At 48.3% G+C, this 26,048-nt stretch overlaps 1 protein-coding gene across 2 annotated transcripts in view; it reads left to right on the top strand.

Moving 5' to 3' along the window:
- Positions 1-361: 361 nt before the first annotated feature.
- Positions 362-26,048, top strand: part of UPF3A (UPF3A regulator of nonsense mediated mRNA decay) — a 596,178-nt gene continuing 570,491 nt past the window's right edge. For both annotated transcript variants that reach the window (XM_086934582.1, XM_086934583.1), the window contains exon 1: positions 362-643. In XM_086934582.1, the coding sequence (XP_086790708.1) occupies positions 518-643 (126 nt within the window). In that variant the 5' untranslated portion in view covers positions 362-517. The remainder of the gene's footprint in view (positions 644-26,048) is intronic.

Here is a 26,048-nt window from a genome sequence, read left to right on the forward strand (position 1 = left end):
CAAACTCCAACAAATGCGAGACCTATTGTATTTCCAACGCTTGTTTTTAAACCTCCCACAAGCCTGCTGTAAGATGTTGGCATGTATGTTACATGCCATGGGTATTTAAACCAATTATGAGAGCCCCTGAGCCACGCGCACTGACGTCCTATAACTGACACTTGCTATTCTATATTACGTTCGCCCGTGGCAAAACTCAAGACTGCAGAGTGCGAGGTGGCACGTTTTAAACCGTCACTATACCTTAACTACTTACAACGTCCCTGGGTCCCCAATGTCTAAAGGGATGCGTCTGCTCAATATGCAGTGATTAGGTTGCCTGGCTTTGTCATGGCTGCTGCTGTGACGCGCCGTACACGGTGTAAAATACGGTGCGAATGAAGACAGTGCCCGTTGGAAATAGATCGCCGAGTCGGTGCAGCGCGAGAACCTTCCTGTTCAGAGGAGGGGCGTGCGCTGCTTATGCCCCCGGACTGTGCCGTGCGTTTGCCGTCCTTCTGCGGACAAAAAACGTACAATGATCCGGGTGAGAGAGCGGCGGGTGGTCGGGATACAGCTACGGGACACAACCATGCGCCCGCGCCTTGACCTGCAGCCTGTTTGCGGACGTCCGAGGCAAGACAGACGGGCCAGCCTGAGCAAGGTGTGCGGAAAGAGGGGAGTGAAAAGGGGGCCGAATTCGGGGTGGGGCGCTTGTTTGGAGAGGGAGATGGCATATTAGCTGGGGCGACCCATCAGGTAATGGTGGGTGTCTGTTTGTAGAGGGGAGGGAGGGGGGGGGGGGGGGAATGCTTTATGGAAGGTGAGAAAGAAGGAGCAAGGAAATAATGAAGGCCACGTGATTTGGATTTGGACTAGTGAGGGACGCATGTTTTGAAATAGGAACTGGTACCCAGGAAGTGATGCTGAAGATGCTAGAACCAAACGTTTAAAGATGGTGATAATAAATGCCTACATATTAGAACAGGAAAGAGATTTTGAAAAAATAATAATCGATGGAACGTATTTTCCCCAGTGGCTTATATGGAAACAGATGCAATTTAAGCGAGAGACAGTTAAAATAAATCCACGTTTGGCTTAAAAATTCCACCTGAATCGGGTGTGTCGCATTTATATGGTGTGCAGAGTAGGTGGAGAGCGTGCTGGAGAACTGGTCACTAAAGGTTCATGGGACCACTATGTCGTACTATCGTATTTGGGAACTAGTAACCATACCTTATTGGGAATTATTGCAAGCCCGCAGAAATGTTATGACTGCGGCAAAGGCAAAGTACCTTCAAAATGCCAGGGAACAATGAGGTAACTTGTAATACGATTAAGATATAGGTACAGGGAGATCTTTTTTATTTACACAAATCATCCCTGCTGCATGCCTTTTTTCAGTATTTGTGGGCAAATTTATAATCGTGTAGTGATAATGTTATAAGACAAAAATATGCGATTTCCTGTTTAGCAGCATGTTTTATCTGTCCTCAGGCCGACTGACCTGTTTGTCTCTTGCTCTACCTGGCGCAGGGGATATTTTAGCTGAAAATATGAAAATAAATGTGCAGTTTGCACCGTGGAATGAAGCACACAGACTTGAGGATTGCAGCAAATGTATTGATTTTTAAAAAATATATTTGTATTGCCTTAAAAAGCGCAAGCACATAATAATCAAACATTGATGTGGTGTATTTCTTCCTAATTAAAGTGTTAGAATGTAAGTACAGAGCAATATATGAAATACAGAAAATCATGATTAAATAAATGGGGATTGTTCTGAATCCTACGACAGAAGGTTACAGATACACAGAGGCCTGCACGTTTGCTGAAATTGCTATGTCCTAGGGCATTACTACAAAAACATGCAGAAGGGTCCTAAAATTACGAAAGAGGTCAAAATAAGGAGGTGGTTGAGATGAGATGGGGGAAACAGAAGAGGATGAGGCACGAGGGAACGAGGGAGGGTGGTCACATGCTCTCCTAAGTATAATCATCAATTGAATTGTTGACATAGCTATTGTTTTACCAACTACAGGTAATAATTATCAGTGTGCTGGAATTACTCTGGACACCCATACGTTTATTCTTTATAAACATTCAGGTTCAGGCTATCTCAGTCGGACTTTGAGTGAGATGTGGAACTTTCATGGTCCTTGGTTATGAAAAGCCAATGTGTAAGATAGAGATTGTCCCTCTTTGCAGTCCAGTCTAGGCATGGCTTGTTGCTGTTTAATAACGTATTTTTAAAGTATGTGTGGTAGGCTAGCAAAGGAAGTATCTAGTGTAATATTAGGAGGTGGACATTTAGGGATTGACCAAGTGTGGTCAATTGTTTTCATAGATTATCTAGGAATAATGAGGCCGTGCTGTTACTACTGGGAGAATCAACGTGACCCTGAAAATGGTCTTCAACTAAGTGTATCTGTTGCATTCTTTGTGTGGTAAGCAATAGTCATTGATCCCATAATTGTTCAAAGAAAGATGCCAGATCCTGCATTCTACATATATGTTCATAGGAATCTATGTAGAACACGTCTCGTAGCCACTCATTCACCATAGGTATTCTATGTGATTGCAATGACAAAGTATAGATATTTATGCTTTTGTTAAAGTCAGTGTGAGGCGCTTACCCCAGTTTTGTTCTTGCTGTGTATAACAGCAAGTATGACAGAGGCTTAGATCACTGGAGGAGTGGAGTGAACATGCCTCCCACCAGTACTGATTTAGCAGGGGCAGCACCATAAAAAATGTTACAGGCCACACTGTGGAGCACCACATCTCTAACAGGAGTCTGTGTGAATCCAGCTTTTGTCAGCTCAGGTGGGATCCAATACCAGTTTTAAGATTTTTTTTAAAATATGTAAATTTAAGCATATTTTCTCTTAAATTTAAAAGCCAAGATCTTTTTTCGGGCTCCCGGTTTTATGGTATATTTTTTTAAAGATTTCCATCTGTACTTATCCATAATTATTTTTTGCCCATTTTATTTGTATTTATCCATTTTTATTTTGTGTTGTGCGTTTAAATGAAGTTGAAAAACTGTACATTTCCATATTTACTTAACTGATAGACGGGCACTCATACTTTTGTGTCTGTTGTGCTTTAGCTATTTAAGCTGTCAAATATTACATAACAATACATTCACTGGTAAATACTAGCATAATGCCATAAATATATGTTAACATATGCCGCTTTTTAAATAAATTTCATCCTGTTTTTTAATTTCTCATGCTGTCCGTATGCTCAGCTGCTGGCCTCTAATTCATCAAAGGCAGCTTGGAGAGTCGCTTAAAAAAGAGCACCATTTTCTGTATTCATCTACTATTAAAAATAAATTAATTACCTCTGCTTCATCCGTCACACAATGGGACACAACCTTACGACCAGATATAGTTGGCAGGCCCCTGATCCTTCGATAGTCATACCCTATTGATGAGTTCTCTTGGGTAGCGCAACGCCCGCGAAGCCCAATCCCTTAACGTGACTGACACCTGTTTCACCCAACATGGCGTATCTGAAAGAAACAGGTTAGTATTAGATTCCTTACCTTCGAATATCCCCAGGCGTCAGACTGGTTCGGAAACTTTTGCATAGTAGTACCCCTGCGCGTCTGTAGGGGTTGTCTGCGGCTCCGCATCCGTCGTCGTTTGCGCCGGGATGACGTCGCTGGAGTACTTAGACGCCGCCCTCGTGCGCTGACGTCAGTTCTTCTTTTTTCCACGCCAGCTAAGCGCAGATCCGGAGAAGTAATACCCTTTTAGTCATTTTTTGACTAAAACTTTGATCTTTTTGATCTATTTTTCGAGTCGATTGACTCCGACGGTGCCGGTAGGGATGCCCGGGTTCAAACCCTGCTCCAAGTGCATCGCCGGTGTCTTCAGTGTCTAGGCCTCGACCACGACGACCGAACCTGCTCTGACTGCCGGACCCTGACGTCCCGCAAGCGACTTGAGCTCTGGCAGTCGGCCCGCGCAGTTCGAGGTCCCGGTCCCACAGGAGGTCGAGGGACAGGTCGCGGGGTCGGAGCCCTCATAGCTCCGAGAGTCGGCATCGGTCTTCGGGATCAAGATCCTCAGGTAAGAGGCATGAGAGGTCGGAAAGGCGTCATCGCTCTTCCGACTCACTCCGACGCTCGAGCGACGCGGCTGGGGGTTCGGGTGACACCACCCACGCGGCTCGGACGGAGTCGTGGGCGTCGCTACCTGCCCCATACCTTCCGGTCCCTAGGCATGACGCGACGCCAGAGGAGATCGAGCGGTACCTCATGGCCATGAGGTCTCTCCCTCCTCCGCCGGGTTCCGTGGCGCCTTCGGGCCCAGCAGCCCCAGCTGGGGGCCTAGCGGGTCGGGTGCTTCGGCCCCGGCGCCGCCGACGACTTTGGTCCCGGTGCCGCAGGCCCTCACTGGATCCGGTTCCAGATCCGGGTCGTCGCCGGTCGACCTCACGGCCTCACTGGCGCCGGCCCCTAGGGTGTCGCCTCCGGTCCCGCCGTCCTCAATCCTGCTCTCGATTCAGTTCCGGTGCCGGAGCGGTGCCGCTGGGCGCCACTCTCGATATCGTATGGAGACTTTTACTTCCACAAACCGGCCCCATCCTTTGAACCTACATACCAGGAGATAGGTGACAAGGGGGATTGGGAGGGGTCTGAGGACCCTTTGACACAGGAGTCTCAGTCTCAGCAGGCCTGGACCGGTGAGATTGGGACTGCCAGTGGACTGGACACCTCGCCAGACACTGGTTTTGTCTCCCCTCCCACCGTGGCTAGGGAGGAGGGGGCTGCCTACAGTGTGGTGCTTGACGCGGGCGGCCAAGGTCTTGGGCCTGGAACTCCCCGTCACGGCCGTGAGGACTAACCTCCTCACTGAGGTCCTTAAACCGCAGTCAAGCTCGCCTGAGCCTCTGCTGCCGTTTAATGAGGCCTAGTCAGACGTTCTTTTGAGCACGCTGTCCAAGCCCGCTACAGGTCAGCCTGTAGATAGGAACGTGGCCAGACGCCACCGCCCGCCTCCGGGCGACCCTTGCTTCCTGTCCACCCACCCCACCCCGAGAGCCTGGTCATCCAGGCTTCCACCTCCCAGAACGCATTCCCGACGGCCCCGCCCGATCGGGAATCCAAGAGGTACGAGCAATACGGTAAAAAAGTATTCTCCTCCCTGAGTTTGGGACTGCGGTCAGTCAACACCGCGTGCCACTTGGGCCGCTACACCCACTCTCTGTGGGACGCGGTCGCGGATGTGCTGCCACAATGTCCGGCGGAGGTCCAGACTAAACTCACCCAAGCTCTTGCGGAGGGTCGAGATGCAGCACGGTTTTCTATCCGGTGTGGGCTGGATATCACCGACTCACTGGGCAGAGCGATGGCAACGACAGTGGCGATTCGTCACCACTCCTGGTTGAGGTCCGCCAACCTTTCGGCCAATGTCCAGAACACTCTTATGGACATGCCGTTCCATGGCAGTCGCCTTTTCGGCGACAAGGCAGACCATGCGCTTGAGCGTTTTAAGGACTCCAGGGCTACGGCCAAGTCCTTGGGCCTCTCGGCCCGCACCAGCAAACGGGTGCCTTTCGCTCCTTTCGTGGCCAAGGAAGGGGTGCTCCCACACGTGCTGCCAGCCACGCACCGCAGACTAACATCCAACGCGGTGGCGGCCGTGGAAACCGCCGTGGCGGCGGTTGGGGACAATGGCGAGGCCAGTCCACACCTTCCCCCGCAGCATCCGCCTCTAAAGCCTCCTAGTCCGTGCTTTCAGGCCCATGTGACGCCAGTGGGGGGAAGGGTTCGCCATCACCACTTCCAATGGCGCACTGTCACTTCGGACAGGTGGGTGTTGCAAATCATCCGAAGGGGCTACTCTGTCCCCTTCGAGACGACCCCTCCAGCCATGCCACCTCAATACCATCGCGTGTCGGGGACCACTTGCAACTTCTGCAAGAGGAAGTTACGGCCCTCTTGGCCAAGGGGGCCATCGAGCACGTTCCTGGGCCGGAAGTAGGGTGTGGTTGTTACTCCCACTACTTTCTGGTACCCAAGAAGGGCAAAGGGGGCCTACGCCCTATCTTGGACCTACGGAACATCAACGGCTTCCTCCAGAAAGGGAAGTTCAAGATGCTGACACTGGCTCAGGTCTAGGCCGCCCTGGACCCAGGAGACTGGATGGGAACGTTGGACTTGTAGGACGCTTATTTCCACATTCCCGTTCTGCCGGCCCACCGGCGCTACCTGCGGTTCACGGTAGGCCACGAGCACTTTCAGTTTACTGTGCTCCCCTTCGGCCTTACCAGCGCCCTACTGGTGTTCACGAAGGTGATGGCGGTGGTCGCAGCTCATCTGCTCAGGTTAGGGGTTTCAGTCTTCCCCTACCTCGACGACTGGTTGTTGACGGCGGGCTCGCCCCAGACAGTCGTCAGCCACCTCCAGACAACAGAAGACCTCCTGCACCAGCTGGGGTTTTCCATCAATGTGCCGAAGTTACACCTGTGCCGCTCTCAGAAGCTCCTCTGAGCGGTTCTCGACTCTGCGCAATTTCTGGTTTATCCTCCCAAACAGCGCGTTCGGGATATTCAGGCTCTGATTCCAATCTTTCAGCCTTTATCCCGAGTCTTGGCCAGGTTGACGCTGCGGCTTCTGGGGCTGATGGCCTCCTGCATCCTTCTGGTACATCACGCCTGGTGGCGGATGCGGGCTCTGCAGTGGGACCTGAAGTTTCAGTGGGCCCAGCATCAGGGCAACCTGTCTGACCATGTCCTGATTTCGGAGGGCATTGCGAGACAGCTGCAGTGGTGGCTCACGGACCGCGATTGGGTCAGCGGCAGGTCCCTCTCCTTACCCCAACCGGAGCAGGTTGTTGTGACAGATGCGTCCCTCCTAGGTTGGGGAGGCCACATGGGAGAGGCGGAGATCAGAGGCCTCTGGTCTTCGGCGGAGTCCCGGCTCCATATCAACCTTCTGGAGCTGAGGGCGATTCGTCTAGCACTGAAGGCATTCCTCCCCTCTGTCTGGGGGAACGTAGTGCAGGTGTTCACGGACAACACCACTGCCATGTGGTACTCCAACAAACAGGGCGGGTGGGGTTGTGGACCCTCTGCCAGGAGGCTCTGCGCCTCTGGCAGTGGCTGGAACATCAGGGCGTGACCTTGGTGGTTCAACACCTGCAGGTTCTCTGAACCCCAGAACAAACGAACTCAGCCGGCGGTGCATGATGGATCACGAATGGCGTCTGAACTCGGATATGGCGCAAGGCCTCTTTCTGCAGTGGGGAGAGCCTTGGTTAGATCTATTCGCCACAGAAGAGAACGCACAATGTCATCAGTTCTGCTCGTTCGAATTTCCAAGGCGACACTCGCTCGGAGATGCTTTTCGTCGCGAGTGGAGTTGCGGTCTGTTGTACGCCTTTCCGCCTATACCACTTCTGCCTGGAGTGCTGAAGAAGATCAAGCGCAACCGGGCCAAAGTTATCCTTGTGGCTCCTGACTGGGCACGAAGGTACTGGTATCCCGAGCTACTCAGTATGTCTGTCGGTCCCCCGGTTTGTCTGCCTCTTCAGGAGGACCTTCTGTCGCAGCAGCATGGGACGGTTCCACCCGACCCTGTCCAGTCTCCACCTACATGCTTGGAGATTGAGCGGCGACAGGTGAGGCCATTTGACTTGCTTCCTGAAGTCTGTACTGTGATTCTGGCAGCCAGGCGTCCCTCCACAAAGTCGGTATACGCCTGCAGGAGGAACAGATTCGTGGCATGGTGCACAGCAAAGGCTGTGGATCCTCTCTCTGCCCCTCTTTCTGAGGTTCTTCTGTTCCTTCTTTCTCTTGCCCAGCAGGGCTCTGCTCTGGGCACTCTCAAGGGCTACCTTTCTGCCCTTTCAGCCTTTTTAAGGCTACCTGATCAGCCATCTTTGTTCAAGTCCCCAATTGTAAATAGGGTTTTGAAGGGCATCACACACATGTTTCCCCCTGTTCCATTTGTGATGCCCCAGTGGGACTTGAACCTTGTTCTTACCTTTCTGATGTGCGCTCCCTTTGAGCCACTTCATAACTGTCCTCTTCGCCTTCTTACTCTGAAGACTGCTTTCCTGGTTGCCATCACCTCTGCCAGGAGAGTGAGTGAGCTCCAGGCTCTTTCTTCCAAACCTCCTTTCCTTTCTGTCCATCCGGACAAGGTTGTGTTGCAGACAAGACCCTCTTTCCTGCCCAAGGTTGTCACAGCCTTCCACATCGGGCAGCCCATCACCTTGCCCACCTTCCTTCCGCCTCCGGATCCCTCATAGGAGGAAGAGCGGCTCCACCGTCTGGACCCAAAACGTGCGCTCTCGTTCTATCTGGACCGCACACGCCAGTTCCGGGTGGATGACCAACTCTTTGTTGGTTACGTGGGCGCTAAGAAGGGACGGGCGGTACACAAGCGGCCCATCTCTCGGTGGGTTGTGTTGTGTATCAAGGCATGCTAGTCCTTGGCTAGGAAGGAACCTCCTGTTGGGCTGAGGGCCCATTCCACTCGGGCCACGGCGGCTACTACTGCCCTGGGCCGGGGTGTCCCCTTGCAGGACATTTGTCAGGCAGCTATGTGGGCCTCGCTGCACACGTTTGCAAGACACTACTGCCTGGACAGTCAAGTCCGGAGGGATGGCTTCTTTGGCCGTTCCGTCCTCCAGGACTTTCTGGTGTGATTATTGGTTTGCAGACCCACCACCAGGGTTGGTATTGCTGGGGTATATATTCTAGGTAAGGAATTTAATACTAACCTGTTTCTTTCAGATGAACAAGTTACTTACCTTCGGTAACGATATATCTGGAAGAAACAGTAGTTACTATTAGATTCCTTACCGACCCACCCATCCTCCCCGTTTTGCGAACCGATATCTAGGGTTAAGGTCATCCCCTTTCAGGGCCCTAGTTTCATGGCATCAGTGTTGGTTTTTATCATGGCTCTGCGTTTCTGGCGCGGAAAAGCTGTGTATAAAAACTGACGTCAGCGCGCGAGGACGGCGTCTAAGTACTCCGGCGACGTCATCCTGGCGCAAACGACGCCGACAACGGACGCGGAGCCGCAGACGACGCCTACCGACGCGCAGGGGTACTGCTATGCAAAAGTTTCTGGATCCAGTCTGACGCTTGGGGATATTCTAAGGTAAGGAATCTAATACTAACTACTGCTTCTTCCAGATATATCGTTACCGAAGGTAAGTAACTTGTTCTTTAATTATTAAGTATCTTGCAGGCCTTTCTCTTGGTCACTGTTAGGTTTTAAGATTGTGTCTTCCTAAGATGCCAAGAAGTATATGCGTAAAAGAGTGTTACAAATAAACTATAACATACCATTATAACATAAAATAAACTTCTGTGTGGCCATTTAGCAAGGATCACTCTTCATCAGAGTAATCTAAGGATAATTGTGTCTTCGAGTATCTGCGTAGGCTCTTTTCAGTTGACTTTGTCAGTCGATCTGTCAGCAATGTGTTTTACAGGCTACTACACCCTTGTAGAGTCCCCCATTCGTCTATATTTCATTATATAAGTGAGATGTCATGTGGAATAGCATCCACCCCATAAGCCCTTAATGCAGTGTATAGGTTGCCGATAATACCAAAGTTGTAATCCAGACTCCAATCTGCAGTTGTCAAAAGTTTTGAAAGAGTTCTATGTAAATAATTAATTTAAGTCATGATGCCTTTAGTTGGCCAGTTCAACCAACAGAACAATCTTGTATATTGATTTGCAAGCCTGTGTTATGCCATATAGATGCTCCTGCGTGTAAGCATTGGTAGGAGTGTTTTTTTTAAGTGCTATGTCCCATGTTGCCCACATTGCAGATACAGTCCGGCATATACCAGCATGTGAAGTGTAGTTCCTGTTCCAAAGGATTTCACAAAAGTGGTGTTCTTTCAGTGTAATATTTCTGTAGCAGACCAGATATAGCAGTGTGGGACACAGTGGAGTGCAACATGTCAGTTGAGATAGGTTGTATGCTAAACAATACAGTTCCTTATCTGGTATTTAAACACTTTCCAATTGGGTAGCCACACTTAATTTAGTTGGTGCAAGTTTTGGTTTTCTGCCTGCCCTTCTTTAAATCTTTATGCGATTGTATGCTTGTTGGGATTGGTGGGGATATCATGCCTAAGATATAGATGTAGCAAGGGGTGCCGGCGGTCATCCTATCCTTCTGGAATTTACCCCAGCAGGAAAGTTGTAAGTCTGACCATCTGGTAAAGTCATTGGACAGTTTAATCATTTAGGGTTCCAGGTTGTCCTCTATTATCTTTTCCAGACCTCTATTTGCCCAAATATTTGAAATTAAACAATCAACATGTGACTCTGTATCCTTCCATTGCAGCACGGTAGTGCCTTTTGACAGTGGCAGGGCCATTTTCTCCCCTGTTAATCTAATATCCTGAGTTTGAAGATAAGGTATTAATCAGATACTTCACCGGGGGAATCAAGGTTCTCTAGTTGTAAAAGTAAAACTTTGTCTGCATAGAGGAAGAGTTTAGGTCATGCACAAGAAGTTGGGAAACTTTCAGTGCATTGATTTTGCCTGATAGCAGCTGAGATTAGTTCCAAATCCAAGAGAAATAGATGTGAGGAGAGTAAACAGCCTCGATGGGCGTCACCATGGACATTAAACGATGCTGACTAATCCTCCACAGTCAAGTTGTGCTGTGGAGTATGGGTATAACTATTTGACTTTATAGACTAACTTTGGCTGATGTCCTGTCACTCTGGCCTGAAAAGAAAGCCACATTCTACTCGGTCAAAGACCTCAACATGTAAGCAGACTACTATCATTTCACATGGGTTAGTTTTAACAATGGTCAGTGTGCTTAAATGATTCCTGGGCTAATGTCCTGGTACAAATCTTACCTGGGTGTTGTGGATGAGACTGGAGATAACGTTCCGTAGACAGTTTGTTGTATCTTAGTTTAAGAAAATAGGGCTCTTTCCAGTGGACCCCCACTTTCTGCCCCCATTTGTACTACTAGATGCTGGTTTTCGACTCTGACAGTGCACTGGCGCCTGCTAACTAGACACATGCCGATGCTCTTTCCCCAAAACTGTTATATGTGAATTGGTAACCCAAACCGTCAAGCATTTTACCCTCTATGGCTGCTTTGTATATGGCAATAGGGCAAAGGTGACAAAGGGGTCCCCAGAGCTGCAGCATGGTTTTGTGCCATCCTGGGTGACCCAAGCAAACTATTGATATCAGGACTGCCATTGCAGAGTGCAGGATCAGGGCAAACTGCTGGAACTTGACTGTGGCCTTGCCATGTGTGGCACAGTCAACTGCACTAACTTTACTATATTGCACACACCCCTAAGGTAGATCTCCTCATCCCAGGAGGCCAGGTGCAGGATATTTAAGATGAGGACATGTAAGTGCAAGCCTATATGTCCCTATAATGGCGTTTCCCATTGCAAACTACTATAAGTGTTAGCGGTACATTGGATAACATGGGCTACCATTCGGACACTTTCAAGATTGGCTGCTCTGCTATTGTACCACTTAAATTATGTCATGTTTGGTATCAAACAACATGCCTTCTCACCCCTGACACAAATCTCGTGCCGGTGGTGATGTGGCATGCACCCAAGTGGCGACCTTAGAGGTTGCCTATCTGTTGCCCCAGCTTCAATCAATCATGACACTTGTATAGTGCGCTACTCACCCGGAAGGGTCTCAAGGCGCTTGGGGAAGGGGTTCGCTACTGCTCGAACAGCCAGGTCTTCAGTTACTTCCTGAAGGAGAGGTGGTCCTGGGTCAGCCTGAGGTGGCTGGGGAGGGAGTTCCATGTCTTGGCCGCCAGATAGGAGAAGGATCTGTCTCCAGCGGTGGCTCTTCGGATGCGTGGTACGGCGGCAAGGGCGAGGCTAGCAGACCGTAGCTGGCGGGTGGGTGTGTGGAAGGTCAGGCGGTCGTTGAGGTACTTGGGGCCCAGGTCGTGGAGAGACTTGTGTGCGTGGGTGAGGAGCCTGAACGTGATCCTCTTGTTGACGGGGAGCCAGTGCAGGTCCCTCAGGTGGCCGGAGATGTGGTTGCATCGGGGGATGTCCAGGATGAGTCGGGCGGAGGCGTTCTGGATGCGTTGGAGTCTTTTCTGTAGCTTGGCTGTGGTTCCGGCGTAGAGGGCGTTTCCGTAATCCAGTTGGCTGGTGACGAGGGCCTGGGTGACCGTCTTCCTGGTTTCGGTCGGGATCCATCGGAAGATCTTGCGGAGCATGCGGAGGGTGTGAAAGCATGAAGAGGAGACGGCGTTGACTTGTCTGGTCATCGAGAGGGAGGAGTCCAGGATGAATCCCAGGTTGCGTGCGTGGTCTGTAGGCTTGGGGGCGGTGCCCAGGGCTGGGGGCCACCAGGAGTCATCCCAGGCGTAGGGTGATGGTCCCAGGATGAGGACTTCTGTCTTGTCTGAGTTCAGTTTCAGGCGGCTGTTCTTCATCCACTCGGCGACGTCTTTCATCCCTTCGTGGAGGCTGGTTCTGGCAGTGTCGGGGTCTCTGGTGAGGGAGAGGATCAGCTGGGTGTCGTTGGCGTAGGAGATGATATTGAGGTTGTGTTGGCGTGCGATGGTGGCGAGAGGTCTCATGTAGACATGAAGAGGGTGGGGCTGAGTGATGATCCTTGTGGTACGCCGCAGATGACTTCAGTGGCTTCGGATCGAAACAGGGGGAGGCGGACTCTCTGTGTTCTTCCGGCGAGGAACGAGATGATCCACTTCAGTGCCTTCTCTTGGATGCCAGTGTTGTTGAGGTGTTGGACTAGGGTGCGGTGGCAGACAGTGTCGAACGCTGCGGAGAGGTCCAGGAGGATGAGTGCCGCTGTTTCTCCGTTGTCGAGCAGGGCTCGGATGTCGTCGGTGGCTGCAATGAGGGCGGTCTCGGTGCTGTGGTTGGCTCTGAAACCAGACTGCGAGGGTTCGAGGGATCCATTCGTCTCGAGGAAGGCGGCAAGTTGTCTGTTGGCGATCTTCTCTATGACTTTGGCAGGAAAAGGGAGGAGCGAGATGGGGCGGAAGTTTTTGAGATCGGTGGGGTCCGCTGTTGGTTTCTTCAGTAGGGCGCTGAGCTCGGCGTGCTTCCAGCTCTCCGGGAAGGTGGCGGTGTCGAAGGAGGTGTTGATGACGTCTCGGACTTGGGGTGCGATGGTTGAAGATGTGGTGGGGGCAGGGGTCAGTCGGGGATCCGTAGTGGATGGTGTTCATCGCGCGGGCTGTGTCTTCAGTGGTCACCGTGGTCCAGGTGCGGAGGGTGGCGGTGGGGTGCGTTGGCTCAACGGTTGGGTGCGTGGATGGTGCGCCGAAGCTGTTGTGGATGTCGGCAATCTTGCGGTGGAAGAATTAGGCGAGGGAGTCGCAGAGATCTTGTGAAGGGGTGATGTTGATGTTGCCGGTGCTGGAATTGGAGAACTCCTTGACGATGTTGAAGAGTTCCTTGCTGTCGTGGGCGTTGTTGTCCAGTCGATCCTTTAGTGATTTCTTCTTGGTGGTGCGGATGAGCTGGTGGTGTTTGCGGGTCGCGTGTTTGAGGGCGGTCATGTTGTTAGTGGTCCGGTCGAGGAGCCAGGCTTTCTCGAGGGTGCGGCAGGTCTTCTTGGAGTCCTTGAGTTCGTCGGTGAACCAGGGGGCCTTCTTGCTTCTGGGTCTGCTGGGAGGGTACTTCAGTGGTGCGAGGTCGTCGGCGCAGGCGGTCAGCCACTGCGTGAAGTTGCGGCCTGCTTCGTTGGGGTCCGGTGTGCTGGCCGGTGGGTTTTGGCTGAGGGAGGTGGTGAGCTGGTCGGCGGTGATCTTGCTCCAGCTTCTGTGAGGGATCTGTTGCGGGTGGTGGTGGGTGGTGGTTTTTCTGAAGCTGAAGTGGACGCAGCTGTGGTCGGTCCAGTGAAGTCCGGTGGAGTGGCTGAAGGCGATGTGCTTGCTGGATGAGAAGACGGGATCAAGTGTGTGGCCGGCGTAGTGGGTGGGGGTGTTGACCAGTTGCTTGAGTCCGAGGTTGGCGAGGTTGTCCAGCAGGGCGGCGGTGTTGCGGTCTTTGTTGTTCTCCAGGTGGAAGTTGAGGTCCCCTAGGAGGATGTAGTCGGCGGAGGGGAGGGCGTGTGAGCTGATGAAGTCTCTGATGTCTTCGCTGAATTGTGCGCATGGTCCCGGGGGTCTGTATATGAGGGTGCCTCTGAGGGTCGTCTTTGGGTTGGTGTGAATCTGGAAGTGGAGGTGTTCGGCGGCGGTGAAGGTGTCGTCGGCGTCGGTCGTGATGCGGATGGTGTTCTTGTGCACGATGGCGATTCCTCCTCCGGTCTGGTTGACGCGGTCCCTACTGATGATCTTGTATCCATCCGGGATGGCAATGGCGATGTCGGGGGCTGAGGAGGCGTTCATCCATATTTCAGTGAGGAAGGGGACGTCTGGTGAGGTTGTGTCGAGCAGGTTCCAGAGTTCGACGGCGTGTCTGTGGACGGAGCGGGTGTTGAGCAGGATGCACTTGAGGTCGCTGCTGGAGTTTGGCTTGGCGGGTGCGGTGCCTGTTCGGAGGCAGGTGAACTTGCAGGTTGTGCAGGTGAAGGGTCCGTGGAAACGTTTTGGGGCAGCTCGGCAGCAGGTGGGCCCCGGCCGGTATTGAGTGCGTTGAGGGCGGGAGCGTCGTAGGTTTGTCGGGTCGTTTTGCGTCGGTGGGGGCCAGGGGTCCTGGCGCTGTGGGCGGTCCAGGCGCGGACGGGCGCAGACGGGCTTGCCTTTGGCGCGCCCGCTGCGCGTGACCGCTGCGCGTACGCGCGGTCGCCATTTATGGCGAAGTGGGAGGGAGGGAGGGAGGAGCATCTGGGAGGCGGGAGCGGGGTGGCGGCTAGGAGGGGGCGGTGATACAGAACAAAGAAGGGGGGCGGGGCCGCGGGGGAGCAGCAGCAGGGAGCGGGGAGAACAGCGGGAAAACAGGCGGCAGGGAGGCACAAGACTGGGAAATACAGGGCACGACGATCACACAGTGAGCACAATAGTGGGCACAATAATTAAAAGAAAAACACGGCAGTGAAAAAAACACAGCACAACAGGCAGCAGCGAGGCACAAAAAAACGGGAAGAATCACAAAAAAGCACAGCCAGGGACACCTGAGCCCTGGGGGCAGCGGCGGACAGGAGACAGCAGCGGGGACACCGGTGCACTCTGGAGGAGCCACGCGGCGGCGGGTGGAGCGACCGGCTCTGACGAGGTCAGGTCAGGTCACAGCTCCCCGGTCAAAGCTCACTGTGTTCTGGCTGACCAGCCCTACTCTTTCCCACGCCTGCAACTGCCAAGACAGAATTCTGACCTCCTGCTAGGCAGTGTAATCACTCCCAAGAGTCTGGGTTAGCCAGACAAACTTGATGCCAAACACGCAAACTGGATTTCGGGTTGGAATAGGCCCTCTCACCTTACATGCCAATGTCAACATTAAGTCCAAAAGTTGGCGATCTTGCTCATTTGCCAATCGCGGTTCCAGCCCCCCTAGAATAACATATACAAATTCCTCCATTGGCTTTATCTTAAATACATGATGAATGCATACAAATATTTTATCCCAATATTCTCTCAGTAGGGGACAGTTGAATAGCATGTGAGGAAGATCACCAGTCCCTGATTGGCAATTCCAGCACTCTGGAGAGTCACGTAATTTACATTTAAATAGCTTTTCCGGAGTCCAAAATGACCTATTTATGAGCATATACTTTGTCTGGAATAGGATGGGTGATACTTTATGGGCAAGTGCTGACTTATGAATCAATTCCCAATCCAACTCTATTCCTGTGGTGTTTGGTTCCGCTTCCCATTTCGCTTCCACAGCTCTTTGAGATTTACTGGGCAACGGTAGCAACAGTTTATACACCTTGGAAACGAAGTGACCTGTGTGCATAATGCGTGGGAGATGTGTTATCAGCCATGGAGTGTAGGGTGAGAAGTTACGGCTGGTTAGTGTCGCCTTGACTTTTAGGAAATTATAGAAGTCTATCGGGGGTAGGTCAAATTTCATCTGTAAGCTTGAGAACGGGATTGGTTCGCTATTGTCATACAAATCTCCGGCCAGATTAATACCTTTTCCAGACCATGACTCCCAGAAAAGTTCCACACCCGCGTGTTTAAGGTAGGGGTTTCTCCATAATGACATACATGATGATTTAGAAAATGTCAATTTAGTTTTGTGCGTTTGGTCGAGTCTGAGTAGGGCCCTTCTGGTATTTAACATTATATATCTGGAGTGAGGCAGGTGTGACAGATCCATGGTGATTAAAGACTCAAGAGGAGCATTGCCCACTATTGATCTCTCAATGTCAATCCACACAGGAGTGTAAGTTGGTGATTTTATTAACCATTGAGCACCTTGCTTACAAAGAAAAGCTGTCTGGTAGTTCCTGAACGATGGCAGACCCAGGCCGCCTTTATCTTTCGCCAATTGTAGTTTCTTTAGAGATATCCTGGCTTTCTTACCCCGCCACAGGAAGTTACCAAACAGCTGGTCTACTTTCGAGACAAAGTTATTAGAGAACGTCATAGGGAGCATACTGGCCAGGTAGTTAACTAAGGGGGTCGACATCATTTTGAGAGTTTCAGCCCTGCCCCACCAAGAGAGAAATTTCGGGGACCAACTCTCTAGGAGAGTAGATATTTTTTCCAAAGTCGAATCTTCATTTATTTTTAGAGTGGACACTAAATCCTTATCGAAGTCCAACCCCAGGTACTTAAAGCATTTGGGCTGCCATGTAAGACCAGAATCCCCCAAGATCCCCTTGTCACCTATATTGTTCAGCAGTTTGACCTCCGTCTTGTCTTTATTGAGCTTGTAGCCCGATACCTTCGAGAAGTCATCAATGTCCGACATGAGTGCAGACACTGCCTCATCCGCCCTTTCAGATAGGACAAGCACGTCATCTGCATACGCTGTCAATTTGACCGTGCAGACTCCAAACGGTATACCTGCAATTTTAGGATCTTCCCTTATATGATGTAAGAACGGTTCGATTGCCAATAAAAATAACGAGGGTGATAGAGGGCACCCCTGCCTCGTACCTTGCTTTAAGCAAAAGGAGGATGAAAACGATCCACCCGCCCTGACTCGTGCCGAGGGGCAATAATAAAGAGACATTACTAGCCGTGTAAATGTTTCCCCCAAGTTAAATTTATTGAGAACTGCTTCGAGATAGGCCCAATCAACCTTATCGAAGGCTTTTTCGGCATCTAACGTTATTGCCACTGTAGGGGTTTCTAGAAGTTTAGTTTTCTCCAACACATGTGCCAAAATCCGTGTGTTATCACTGGACAACCTATGCTTTAGAAAGCCCGCTTGAGATGGATGGACTAGTTGTGGGAGCACCGTTTGAAGACGTGCAGAAAGTATCATAGCTAGGATCTTACAGTCAATATTAATTAGCGAAATTGGCCTGTAGTTTTTTGGGAGCGATGGGTCTTTCCCTTCCTTAGGAAGTACTGCAATTGTTGCCTCCGCCATAGTACCTTTCACTTCACCAGAGCTATTTATTTCTTGGAATAGGTTTAGCAAGGGCCCAGTTAATATAGTGGGGAATGTTTTATAGAATTTAGCTGTAAAGCCATCCGGGCCTGGTGCCTTCCCTGATTTCAATTTTTTTATCGCAGTTTCCACTTCTTGAGCACTAATTGGGCCATTTAGACCAACCTGATCCTCAGCAGTCAACCTTGGAAGGTCACACTCATCCAAATAATTCTTAATTTTATCTTCTTCCACCTTTGTATTTTTTGCATAAAGGTCCTCATAGAACACCCTAAATACCTCAGCTATCTTGTCTGGCTCAGAATGTGAGTTCCCTGAGGCGTCTTTAAGGATGTTAATACAGTTCTTTTGTACTTTAAATTTCAAATATGAAGCGAGACTCTTCCCCGCTTTATTAGATTCACAAATTTTAAATCTCCTACCTTTATCCAGCCAAACTCCCGCCCTTTCACTTACTAATTTATTGTATTCATATTTTTTATTTGCCAGGGCATAGAGAGTCATATCGTCTCTTAGCCTTAGGTGCTTACTTTCAAGATCTCCAATTTCACTTTCTAGGGATTCCAATTTCGCGTTATAATTTTTGTTCATGGCAGACCTAATCTTGATACAAACTCCCCGTATTGTACTTTTCATGGCATCCCATCTAATAAGATCAGATGTGTCCCCTTCTTTATTAATTTGCAGGTAAGATTCAATGGCAGCTTGTATTGTGGATCTGTGTTGAGCATCGCTTAAAATCTCGTCATTCAGGCGCCAAGACGTCTGACGAGGAGATGATTTGGCAGGAATGGCTGTCTTTCCTAAGAGGTGCCACGAATCAGGCATTACAGTCTTCTACGTGGTGTCCATCCAATAAGAAGTTATGGAAATCATTAGACAGATCTTCCCTCCATTTTGAGCCGCCTTGAAGCAATACGACCTTGTTATAATACCTTTGATATATGGGTGTGACCTAGTCCGAATGTTAGAGCTATACCCACTGCATCCACACGTCGAGTGTTTGACAAATTAATCAATGACTTTGTGACAAGCAAGAGTGATTTTCTCTTTCTCTTTATTTTTGTATCATTTGTATCATTTGTATCATTTGTAGTTTCTGTATTGGTCTGACAACATCTGTATCAACTCACTTTTGATGGAAGAATTTACTGTATTGTCTTTTTCTTTTGTTTTCTTACTTCAATAAAAACGATTTGAAATAAAAAAAAAAAAAAAGGAATAGGCCCTCTCACAAACATCTCCGCTGTCACCCTTCTAGTTAATCAAGCATATGCAAAATCCAGTACCCTGTACGCATGCTTTATCGACCTCAAAGCGGCGTTTGACAAAGTACAGAGAGCTAAGCTATGGGCCAAAATGCACAGTTGTGGGGCCCCAACTAAACTTCTGGAGGCGATAATCAACCTTTACTCACATACATAGGTTCAAATAAGGAAAGGAGCCGGGTGCAACATAACAAAAAAAATTCCAACAACAAATGGGCTAAAACAGGGGTGCGTGCTGGCCCACTGTCTATTCAACATTTACACCACCAACCTTGAGAAGCATCTCCAACTAGTTCAAACTGGCCTCTAAAAACTGGGCAAAACACCAATCCCCAGTCTCCAACATGCGGACGACGTTGTCCTTCTAGCACAAACACCGATAGGTCTGCAGCGATCAATGACCCAACTAAGAGCTTATACAACCTCTGCTCATCTAACGATAAACCTATAGAAAACTAAGGTACTATGCTTTTCCAAACATCACAAAACAAGGTCAAAAGGCAAATTCACCTGGAAATTGGATGACAAACCAATATCCTAGGTGGATTCGTACAAATACTTAGGGTTTCAACTGGATAACAACCTTAATTTTAAGAAACACCTGGACCAAGGAAAAATGAAAGCCAAATAACTCCTCTTTGCCTTCAAAATCCTACAGGTGAAGCTAAAAGGCTGCTCAACCGGTCACCTGCTTAAGGCAATTGCAGCAAAATTCATACCAACCATATCGTATGGGTCAGAAATCTTGAACACAAAGATGCCACTGCCCTAAACCAAGCCCAATCAAGTTTCTTTAAGAGCCTGTTTTCAATCCCCCGATATATCTCTCATGCACAAATTGGATTGGAATATGGGCTTAAAAACTAGAAACCAGGCAGACAATGGGCAGTGGCCAAATATTATTGGCGGATGAGGCAAGCGGAAGACAATACCTTAGCCCACTTTTGCTGGGAAGAGATTGAAAAGCAAGCTAGGCTAAATAATTCTATCTTCACAGTTTTAAAAGAATCTCTTTCGGATCTATACCTCGAGGAGGCCTGGCATACAATTACCTCCTACTCTGGATTAAAAACTGCTGTGAATAATGCACCAAATAAATCTCGTTGTTAATAGATAAAACTGCCTTTTCCAAGATAAATCATGCATGAGCAGTCATTCAGTCTTATCAGAAGCTGAAACCCCAATCGTATTTGTCTGACCACTTCTCACATCATAAAAAGCATTATCTGATGCGGCTGGGGTCATTCCCCATGAAGGATTTGACCCCGAAATGGATGTTTATGTGGCCGACCAAAGAATGCTGCCTCTGCGGACAAGGAGAAGAGACATTACTACACCTCCTATGTACCTGCCCCTCGCTACTAGAAACTCAAAAAATTGTCCTTTGCGAGATTTTTCGGAAAAACGAAATAAGGTCATGCAGAGATGCAGTCATACAATGCCTTGGAGGCCTGTCAATCCAACTGTCCTGCAGAGCCATTACGTTTTGGAAAATGGCGGCCAAAGAATTGGACAAATTAATCTAGGTTTTGAAGATTATGCCGACCCTCATAATGGAGACAAATATGTTCGAGTTGCGCAACAGGTGTAGAAGGGTGTTCATATCCGGTTCCATCTGATGGCAGTAAGAGGATAATAACAATATTAACCCTATCAGTGCTGCCGTCGGCCGCTGAACGTTCGGAGCACTACCTGGCTGGTGCTGCGAACGTTCAACGGCCGACGCGGCCCCGCCCACTCTCTAGATCGCCCGCACTGCGCCGAAATAACTCCTGCAGTAAATGGGTTAAAATATGTAGCGGGATTGGTATAAACCCTCCACAGAAATTCTTGATAGACAACCCATACAGTGCATGTTGAATCTATCAAATCCCTCGACAGTGTGTAAAAATATTGTAATAGCCGCTTACTGATGTCGTCCATATGGATTTAACTTGAGTAGCTTTGATTCGACTGCCTGGACACATTTCATCTGCACTGGCACTATTTTTTTCATTTTTCCTTATTAAACTGTTTTGTGTCTTTTACAAATTTAATATTTCTTATCCTAACCGTTGATCACGATTGAGTACATGAACTGTGTTTTTACCTCTCGTATTTTACAAATCCCCATTTTAAATAATTTTGCACTATGTGCTTTTTCCATTCCTTTATGATTTTTAACCAAATCAAATAAAAGTATTATTGACTGACTGACACTCCCAAAAGTCAGGAACAAAGGCTTGGGCAGGAAGGAGGTCACACCTACCTCCTCCTAAACAGCCTAGTGAAGTGACACATCAAGGCGGTGCGCTTCAAAGGCTGCACCGCCTCTGATATACATCATTTCTGACTGCCAGTGAAGAAGACAGCCCTCCCCCTGCCCCAGGTACAATTTCACCGGGGCTGGTAGGTAATTAGCTTTGCAGGGAGGTGTACATCCCCAGACGGCTAGACACCCCTCCAGGGTGAGGAGCCTGCTCTGGACACCACAATGTGATTTCTGTTATCTTTAGGAGTGGCAGAATAGAGTGACCCACACCCCCAGATGTGGTCACCTCAGGTTTGGACTAGCTGCAGGGTCTAGCTGCCCTTTGGCTGCTAACTCCCACTCCCCTATCTCTCCAAAATCTAGGATTTAAGGGACCCCCGACACCAGAACCTCTGATCTGAACAGCTTGCATCAAGGAAGGACCAACAGGACACCCATTATCCTGTACCAGAGCACTGTCTTTGCAATTCGCCTTGTCATATGGAACAGTTCTGTGATCAATTTGGAATCAATTTTGTCTAGTTTTGTCAAACATAACTGCCCTCTGGGTCAGTCAATGTTTTTAGGAGTGTATACTCAACCAGGTTTTTTTTTAAGCAATACGACATTTTTTTTACATAAACACTAAATTGTAGAACATATTTCGCTTTGCAAATGTGTGAAGTTCTTCTACTACTAACAACCTTTCCCACCCACCCTCTCCTAAGATTCTTTGATTCAGAAGGGAAGAGGTGTGTTTTCTGGATACGTGTGATGTCTGGGGATTTGAAATCTTTATAGGATAGAACCTTCTTTTGTTTGAGGTAGTGTCATTTACGTTCAGCGACAGTAGCATCAGTGGTTTTAGGTGACCTATCAGGGGCTTGAGTATTGTAATATAGTGATCAATTGGCTAGGATATAGGTCAGGCAGCTTTAAGTGGTGAAGAAATGTATAAATAGAGATGGGGAAAGATGATCTGAATGAGAAAATTTGAACTGATTTGTTGGGAAAGAGAAGGAAATAGAAATAAAGCTAGGAAGTGGAAGGAGAGGAAAAAAACTGTGAGGTTATTATGCCCCAAAAAGAAGTAACATGTAGCTCTGAGGCTTTGGTTAGTGGACTGGTGCTCAGATATCTGGGGGACTCTCGTCCACTGAGTTGGGTGGGACACTAGATCGATGGAGTCATACATAAAATATGAGTGGGTGGCAGGTAGACGAAAAGAGGGTGAAATTAGGGGGAAGAGAATCAGAGGATCACCAAATGATAAGCTGTCTTTGGAAGCTAAATATTGCATGAGGAGTTTTAGTGGTGTGATCAGGTTATCATATGAGACCATGTTGATACAAGAACTAAAGGTGGGAGTCTAGCAGGTGGTTTAAGGGAAACAGTAAGAAAAGATGGAACGCCATGAGTTGGTGCAATGAAGGATGCATGCAGGAATCTATTTTGAGAATCAGCAATGTCTTAACTCCACCCATGCCTTAACAGTAGGTTCAATATCACTCTCTATTCAGACTAGCAAGTTGACAAATCACTTCTATCTTTCTGCAGTGATCAACACTTATCCCTGTCTTTCGCCAATACTGCCAGTACTTAATTCAGGTTTCTTTGTCAGAGTGTTGTTGAGAAAGTCTGTGGTGTCCTCTGGGCCTGTCTTCCAAGGGGGTTCTCCAGTTCTTGTAGTCTCTGTGACTGGGAGGGTGGCTCTTTCCATATCCGTTGATTTGTGGGAGTTCTGAAAGAGAACAGAACTGTGATAGTGTGATCTCGAGGATACTGACTCCCCTCTCTTCAAGGTAAGGATGTATCCCTCTTTGCACCTTCACTTCTGAGGATGTTTTCTCTGATGATTTATGACGTCTTTGTCCTTCTACTGGCCTGCAAGTTAGGGTAGTGCCTATTACCGGTTCAGAACATTTTCGCATGTGTGCACTGGTGCTCAGACAAAGTGCTTTCTGTACTGTAAACCCTCACTAGAGTAGGTTCTATGAGGCACAACCAATGTGCAGCCCTATGATCCATTTCACAATCTGTTGTGTTAGGCTATGTTTATGCCACCTCATCTCCTGGCAGATTTTAGTTGCAATCTGTTCCTAGTTCTACGCCTCCTGGGAACTCTATAGTTTCAACTATAGCCTTCCCTTATTGCTGCTGAGCAGTGCAGTGATGAGTTAACCTTACAATCCGCTGGCTTTGCTTTACCGCCATGTGCATAATTGTTCTCACGTCTTCTCTTGCAGGATTCCCACCCTTGATTCTCTGTAGGGTTCCTGCTTTTCCCTTTTAGGTGCTAAAGTATTGGTGAATCTGCTGGAGGCTCATCTAGGAGCAGCCATTTTTTGGGTAGCCCAGCCCTGCCTCAGCAAATTCATTAAAAAAAGTTTAATAAAAAGGAAGGGTGAGGTTTGGGGTTGTTGCCTGGAGTCTTCAAACATAGAGAAAATCCTCCCAATTTCTATTGCCCAAAGTACTGGTCGTGATAGATATATTATTAGTGAAGGCATATGGTGATGCAGAATTACCACCAGCTTGATGACTTCCTAAAGACAGATGATGCCAGTGCCACAACTCCACAGGAGCAATCCGATTACATTTGTCACAACATACATGATTCCCTGACGTATCCGGTTTAAATTCTTTCTTTTGTCTTGGGGGGCAATGTCGATTTTTCACAGCCTTGTGGGCACAAAATCTGGAATTTATTAATGACATGGAGGCTAAGATTATGCAAATCTCCTTTTATTGCCCGCTCACAGCAACAACAATAGAAAGAATTTTAAAACAGTCCAGTAAAGTATAGTCCATCAACATGCAGACATATTCCTTCTCCCAGCGCTGCGTACAAGATAAATCCATAAGAGAACTTAACTTCACAGGCGAATGTTCCCCGAAGGTTATTCCAAATATTATTATCCAAACTCTTCTTAATCTAAAATAAAATATAACTAACATGCATTTACTCCATCATGGTAGCCTCTGTGTCATTAAGAAAATCCAGGTTTTCTGGCCACCAGGCTGTGAAAAATCTACATTTTATGCCATTACATGGAGGCTAACATTATACAAGTTTGAAATGCCCTTAGCACATCATCAATTCCATTTGCCTCAGCATCTTCAGTTTACCAAAGATTGATGAACAATTTGTATGTAGATGTGTCTGGTGTAGCATGTGTCCAGGGCGATGTGTTGATTTATGGGAAAACTGTGGATGAGCATGATGCAATAACTAGAGAAGGTGTTGGACAATTTGAAGTGCTCAGGCTTAACCCTAAAGAAAGACAAGTGCAGGTTTTCATGTGATGGTGCGGATTATTTAGGTCCCCACGTGTCTAGCAGAGGTGTTGAACCTAAGATGAAGATTTTGAGAGCAATTGAGTAAGCACCCACGCCCAGCAGCAAAGATCAGCTCAGGTCTTTTTTAGGATTGATCGAGTATTATGCTAAATTTGTTAAGATGTTAAGAATTTTGCGTCTAAAACGGATCTGTTAAAAAAAATACGAAGTACGTATGGACTGAGGTGCATGACACTGTGTTTGAGTCGATTGAGAAGGACATTGTGTCAGCCAAACCCCTTAAACTATTTAACACTTGTGATCAGTGCATCATAACTACTGATGCCAGCTATCACGGTTTAGGTGCGGTCCAGATACAAAAAAGGGAGTGTGGCAAAGAAGAAATTGTGGGGTTAGCATCGAGAGCACTTCGGGGTGCGGAGCCAACTTATTCTTTGATATAGACAAAGGCACTTGGTTTATGGTAGGGTGTGAAGTATTTCAGAAACTTTGTTTGGGGAAGCCAGTTTGTGCTGCACATTGACCATAAGGGTCTTGTAGATTTGTTTTGTACTGTCCTTGGTGGTAGAGCTACGACACATATTGCCAAATGGCAGTAACAAATGCAAGAGTACCAGTACAAATTGCAGTATGTGCCTGGTGTACATAATTTTGCAGCAGACTGTCTTTCAAGGTTACCTGTGGTTGAGGATGAGAATAGTGACATTGGTGATGATGAGGATGTGGAATTTGTATGTGCAGAAAGTGTAGTTACCTCGGTGTGCTGAGTGAAAAAGAATGGCAAGCTGCAGCCTCAGAAAATGAAGAGGTACAAGAGGTAATTAAGTGTGTTATAAACTGTTGGCATGGGGCACGAGATATGAGGAAGGATTTGATTCCGTATCGGAGGAATGCAGATGAATTGTCCCTTGTTAATGGGGTCTTATTGAGATGTGAACGATTGGTGGTTCAGAGGGCAATGTGGTTGAGAGTGCTGGAATTAGCATATGAAGGTCATATGGGGATGCGTGCCATGAAACGCCTCATGAGAGAGGATTTCTGGTGGCCAGGAATGGACAGGGCTGTGGAACATTGTGTGAGGGAGTGCAGGCATGTGTTTTGAGCGATAAGGCACAGGTTACTGTGCCATCTCCTATCGTTCCTGTTGTCACTAGAGGAATACCTTGGCACAAGTTGGCATCTGATATGTCTGGTCCTTTTGGGGGTTTATGCAGTTTGCCCAAATATGTGTTGATGTTGATTGAGTATATGTCTAAGTGGACTGAATTAAAATTAATCAATAGTGTCAGTTCTAGAGTTGTCATTCATTTCTTTCGGGACACAGTCAAGAAAGAGGGTTTTCTGGACAATGGAAGTCAATTAATGTCAGGTGAGATGAGTAGTTTTTGGAATGTTGTGGCATCAAACATATACAAACATCACTGTACCAACCCGCAGCAATGGTCTTCTAGAGAGGGTGAATCGCATGGTGAAATATCATCTTTAGTTAGCCTTAGTTAATGGCATACATTGGGAAGTTGCTGTGAGGGATATGCTACGGGCTACTAGAACCACCCCACATGTTAGTACTGGTGTGACTCCTTTTTCTCTAATGAGAGGCAGAGTGGCAGGTTCACAGCTGAACAGGGAGTGGATGAATAGAAAATAATTGGACATGGAGAAGCTGTGTGGAGTTCAGGATGTGCCGAAATGCGTTCAAGAGAAGTATGCTTCCAAAGGGAACAAATGTAGGAAATGCAAAGTTCAAGTGGGCGATTTAGTGAGGATAGTAAATCCTAGGCATG

This window comes from Lissotriton vulgaris, chromosome 8 (genome assembly GCF_964263255.1).
Source record: "Lissotriton vulgaris chromosome 8, aLisVul1.2, whole genome shotgun sequence".
Taxonomy (NCBI): Eukaryota; Metazoa; Chordata; class Amphibia; order Caudata; family Salamandridae; genus Lissotriton; species Lissotriton vulgaris.